At 37.4% G+C, this 5,879-nt stretch overlaps 1 protein-coding gene across 2 annotated transcripts; it reads right to left on the bottom strand.

The window, feature by feature from the left end:
* Positions 1-817: 817 nt before the first annotated feature.
* LOC124132521 (toll-like receptor 4) lies at positions 818-5,625 on the bottom strand. Of its 2 annotated transcripts, none has more exons than XM_046496463.2 (2): positions 5,525-5,625; positions 818-4,037 (listed from the first exon to the last, which is right to left on the bottom strand). In XM_046496463.2, the coding sequence occupies exon 2, from the start codon at positions 4,010-4,012 to the stop codon at positions 1,481-1,483; it is 2,532 nt and encodes an 843-aa protein (XP_046352419.2). In that variant the 5' UTR covers positions 4,013-4,037; positions 5,525-5,625; the 3' UTR covers positions 818-1,480. The 2 variants fall into 2 exon arrangements, with proteins under 2 accessions (XP_046352419.2, XP_046352418.2); XM_046496462.2 differs by lacking the exon at positions 5,525-5,625 and adding an exon at positions 4,522-4,878.
* Between the last annotated feature and the right edge of the window lie 254 nt (positions 5,626-5,879).

The raw sequence follows: 5,879 nt of genomic DNA, 5'->3' as shown, positions 1-5,879 counted from the left end.
TCCTGGCTGCGACGAGAACTGACAAACGATCAAACATTCATGCATTGTCATAATTTGTCATTGACGCGACTCGTAACGTTAACAGTGACAGAACTCAAAGATAATCTGATACAAGGATGTGATATGGTCCGACCACTACCCTTTATTAGTTGAGGAACTGGTGACAAACAAGGACAGCCCTGGTTGGATTTCAGTATTAGTTTCTTACCTGTGGAAGTTTTCCTCATATATGAAGACGTAACATGCTTTGACACCGCTTTTAAGCTTGATATATATATATATATATGAATGAAAGATATTTTCTGAAGCAACTTCTTTTTTCACAACATTCCTGTCGTACGTCACCCTTATTCTTTGTGTCTTACGGTACTAGAAACAATGGCCCTATTCAATAAACGACCCAAGTTCAATAAACTGTGAGCAAGAGCCTTGAGTTTATTGCAAGGATGATAAAATCAACGCACTCAGGTTCAATGTCACGGACATGTTCCTCTTTATATCAGACGTGCTACATCTGTGCATGATTGCCTACAACAACGAGGAAGTATTCACCGGACAGATTCAAACTAAATACAGATATCTGCTTCACTACACTGTTTCATATCAATAAATGTTTCGGTGTTGACAATATGATTGGTAATAACTTCCTCGTTATAATTAACATCTTATGTCAATGTCTATGGATTTACAGTCGTGTTGCATATTCAGATGAATTTCACCAAGTGTTACGTAAAAGAACAACTTCCATCAATAACTGTTTTTCCAGCACTGCGACTCCCCAAAATAGACACACAAATGTCGTGAAGTGCATCATTTTATTGACAGAACATAGCAAAAGAACACTTTTACACGTAACAGGACAATATAGTAATCGGAAAGTCTTAAGCAACGTAAACATATTCACAATAGCAACAAAAGGTAAACAATATACTGCTAGCAAAACGGAAATGTAATTGATCCAGACTTATATTGATGAGGAAAATTCAACAAATATGATTGAAATAAAGATCCAAACAATCATATCCAGTATAACAGATTGATATTGTAACAATGGGGTGGATAATTAAAGATGCCATATTACTCTTTGGCAAAAAAGAATATTGTGAGACAAAAGTAATGTTAGATAATTGTTATCATCAGATATAATGGCGCATTATATTCCATCTTTAAGAAAGGTGGCACTTGATGGCTTAGGAGATACAAAACAACAGCGATTGGTTAAAACCTATAATGATTATTGAATGTTTTCATGTAAGGCAGTGATGCTTGTCAAAAGAAGAATACAAATGCATTTGTTTACATTTCACGTACAATCAAACAGATTCGCCGAATGTTAAACAACTCGTTGTTTAACATGTAGCCCATGATTAATTGAGTTGTAATGTATCATTGTAATCTGTTAACTGGTTATAAAGCTTGTCATATATACATGCTTGCATATTTGTGATTATTTCAAAGGTAAGGCGTTGTATCAGGTTATTTATTCCCTGAGACAGCCAATGAGATTTCTCCAGAACATAAGTTTCTCCCCTTCCAATGGATATTCCAAATAAGAATCCGATTGTATATGATACAATATTTCCACTGGAATTTTGTTGGTCGGAATGTGCTCCATCATCACAATCAGCAACACATCCCTACCTGTAGACACACTCTCCATGTGAGCCATCTGAAGCTCATGGACGCACCAGTGGCTCTTTAAGAACTCTCTTGACAAGATAACCAGCGTTCGTTTGCTGGTTTTGACAGCTTCGATGATGTTGTGAGCTATAGGACGGCCAGGGGTGAAGTCCCTCTGATGGAAGTTCAGCTTCATGTCTGACTCATCCTCTAGCTTCACCAGGAGCTCATTGACAACAAAATCACGGTCTTCTTCTGCGAAGGAAACGAAAGCATCGAACACAAACGTGTGATTGGATGGATGTGTTGTGCGGTATCTATGTCGTGCTGCATAGTACAAATATTTCAACTTCCAACGGAATCGATACAGTAGTGAACAAATCAGAAAACTAAGAGTAACAAGGACGACTAACGACATTCCGACAAAAAATCCGAAATGATAAGGAAAAGATTGACAGGAGACGTTTAAATCTGCCACAGTCTTCTCCAGGTTATCAAGAGTCACCCTTTTCCCATTATCATAAAAGCATATATACTCTGAAAGATTTCGAAACGAAATTCTGCCTGTAGCATTAGCTGTTACCATCCATGAGAGAAATGGAAGGTTGATGCATGTGCATTGGATAGGGTTTTGTGATAGGTCCACTGTCATTTTATGATGATCCGAAAGTTTGTCAAGGCTAGTTGTAAAGTCCTCCGTTAACCCAGGTAATTCGTTCCCGGAACATTGTAAAAGTCTTAAGTTTTTCATGTGACTTATATCAAATCGTAAGGCATATATCCTATTCCTAGAAATGATTAGCTCTCGCAGCGATGACATGTTTGAAAAAAGAATAGATGAGTAGTTATTTATGTAGTTTGCTGATAGGTCCAAGATCTGAAGCTGGCTCAGTGATCTGAACATATCCCCTCCAGAGATACCTAAAACAGTGCCTAGCAGATTGTGGGAAATGTTCAAACGTTTAAGATTCTGAAAAGAACTGAAAAAGTCCGATGTGGCATAATTTGCAATATTATATGAAAGGTCTAAGTATTCAAGTTTTTCAAGTCCATCAATAGTTCCATTCCATTTTGTAAAAAGGTTCCGTGAAACATCAATTCGTGTAATGTTGTTCTCAGTAACTGCAAAACTTCCGATATGAAAGTACAATTGTGAGATTGAAAAATACACTTTCTGTAGGTTTGGAGGTAAATGAATTGTAACTGGATAGGATGAATGTTCATCGTCCAAGGAGGTGGAACTTAGGCGTTCACTTAGAACATTACAGTCGGTGCAAGTTGAAGTTTGTTTGAAATCGACCAGAGACTGAAACGGCAGTTTCTTATTGGCATAACCTCCTAAATCAACCACTTCTAATCCCACTAAAGATGAAATATCCCCAATGTAAGTATAATATTCAAATCTGTTTCCCTTTAAATAAACCTTTTTCAGTGATGGTGGAAGGAATCTAAGTGCCCCTGCCTGAAATACGGTTACTCTGTTCCTATTGGCATGTAATTCAGTCAGGTTGGTGTGGTTAAGGTTTTTACAAAATTGCTGTGTAATGTTAACGCAAATCGCGTGTGGATTTACTATTTCATCTATGAATAATCCTTCAAGTGATGATGCTATTCCATGTGTAGCATGTGTAACGCCTTTGAATGTAAGCGCATTATTATGAGACAAGTCCAACGTTTTAAGATGATGTTGATGACGAAAGGATCCCTGTGCAATAAAGTGAAGATTACAGTGAATAATCTTTACATGTTCAAGATAGGGTAAGTATTTAAACGTGTGTAGAGTTATATTATACATGTCACATTTATTTTTGCTACTTTCGATTGTCAGGTTAATTAGATTTTTTAGTTTCGAAAACCCTGAGGCAAATATTTTATCTTTTAGACCATCGACATACAAAGTCGTAAGAGACGACAGTCTTTGAATTGCATCACTTGGGTATTCCACTGTAGCGTCATCTGTGTCAATGTTGTTGTTTAGGTACAGGACAGTCAGGTTTTGCAAGTTTTGAAATATGGAGGAGGAAAGATTGTTGTATGCTAAGTTGTTTCCTTGTAATGACAGATAGCGTAGGTTTGACAAGTTAGCAAAAGCTGCCGTTTCAATGAGGCTTACACTGATGTTTGACAAGTCTAAACGTGTCAGTAGAGGTATCGTCACGAAGGAATCATTGGAGAGTTTGCTCACATTGTTTCCACTGAATAACAACTCTTTGGTATAATTCGGGAGGAAAGATGGTATTCGATCCAGACTTTTGTGGCTGCAGTTTGCGATAAAACTTCCGTTGCTATCAAAGCACTTGCACGGTAGACATAGGGGTTGATTGAAAACCACATTAACCACAGCAACACTGGCAAGAAGCATGAGTGTCCACAGACCATTATGGAACTGCATCCTCCTCCTCGGCGAGAGATGTTTCCTACGTCAAAAGGAGAAATTAGAAAGATATAATTTGACAAATAACACCATCCACTCGAAATGATTTTAAACAGTGCCATGGGTCCCGTTCCACAAATCTACCTCAACCACAGATCCCATACGTTAACAATGACGTACAAAAGTGTTAGGGCAGAGGTCACTGTGTGGAACGGGTCCAAACTCGTAGTCATGATTGCATAAGTGGGTGAATGAGTTGGATATAACACCGCTTTGAACAGTATTTCAGTTATATCACGTCGTTCATCATAGTGTAAACACACTATATATGTTTAAAATGATTTCTAATATCTCTGGTCAAGAGACCTAAAACTAACTGATATTGTTGATATATTCGTAGGACATTTAGAGTTGACACCATTCAAAAACTGAAAGGTTAGTGTCAAATAAGTTTGAATTTCTCATTTCGGCTATACCCATCTTACGGATTTACTGCAATAGTTCAAATACCAACCTAGCATGCCTACCGATTCATATATGTAAGGTCGAGCTACAAAGGCATATGTCAGGACTCGTCGTACCCAGGAACATCATCAAGCAATTGCTTCAAATAACTTTATCTCCAGTTCGAAGACTTGACGTGGTAATGATGTGAGCGACAGGCATAGTTCCGAAATGCACACACCACTGTAGCTGCGGCACGTTATGCACACAGCCTTAACAGATCCTAAGTGCTCAAAACGTTTTAGGGACCAATGACATCAAAGACAGATGATTCAAACCTGGTAACAGGAATACATAATATATATAATATGTATTGCATTTAGGCGCATTGACAATTATACGGATTTATTAACTTAACACTAGAAAATCAGCCAAGCTAAATCATTAATTATTTCGTAAACAGTTTAAAGTAGAACTCACAGTGTGAATGCGTCTAAACAGGCGAATATGCAAGCTAGCAGGAATGGTTCTAACTTGTCGTCAATGTCCTGGTACAGTTAGTACATATACAATTTACAAAATCACTATCCTTGGTTCTACGATATTTATTGACAAGGAATTCATGGAGAAATGTTCTAAATTTACAAACAGCTCTCAATAGAGCTTTATCTTGTAATATACTTAAATATGTTTCTAGTTGTAACACTGATTTGATACTAGCATAATGCTTGAGAAAGTGTGAAGAGGAAACTTGTTGGTGCTAGTTTTGCTGAAATGTGTCTAATAATCTCTGTTTAAATGTATGGAAAAATAGCTCTTCATCACCAGTGTCTTGTGTGATCCATACAAAGGAAAATCCAGTATTAAATAAAATGCTTCAGTACTAATAATGAGGTAACTAAAACCCGAAGTACTTCACAATTAAGGATAAACAAGCAATAAAGATACAATAACATGACAAGTAGACATTCTGCGACACTGGTGTCCAAGGCCGTACGTTGTTGCAAACCAACTGCAAGCATACTTATCACATAGTTCGCTTGAGGAGTAATAAACAATCTTAAGTGCGTTTATCATTAAACTTACCCTGTTGTTTTCACATAGAGGCAGTTTAGGAGCGTGTTTGCGTCACACAGCGTCTCTTGTGCACCATAACCTTAGCCTTAGTTTTGCCAATGTTGAAGTTTATATTGTTAAGAAATTGAGGACGCTAAATGTGTGTGGTGTGGGCTTTTGAATTAATATTAACTTCCTCATCACAATCTTCGTTTTGAGAGAGGAAAAATATGACAGATCAGAATATTATATAACAGGCTCTTTACAAAACGTGAGGTGAGGTGAAATTCGATTTGACGTCACTCTTATAGATCAATGTGCATTTACGTGTGTGTGTGGCTGTTTGTACTAGTACGGACTAATGCTGATTTCATACTGCTAGTCA

Source organism: Haliotis rufescens, unplaced genomic scaffold (genome assembly GCF_023055435.1).
Source record: "Haliotis rufescens isolate VD_foot unplaced genomic scaffold, xgHalRufe1.0.p SCAF_11, whole genome shotgun sequence".
Taxonomy (NCBI): domain Eukaryota; kingdom Metazoa; phylum Mollusca; class Gastropoda; order Lepetellida; family Haliotidae; genus Haliotis; species Haliotis rufescens.
Note: the sequence above shows the minus strand (reverse complement) of the source record. Positions and strands in the feature narration are given on the sequence as shown.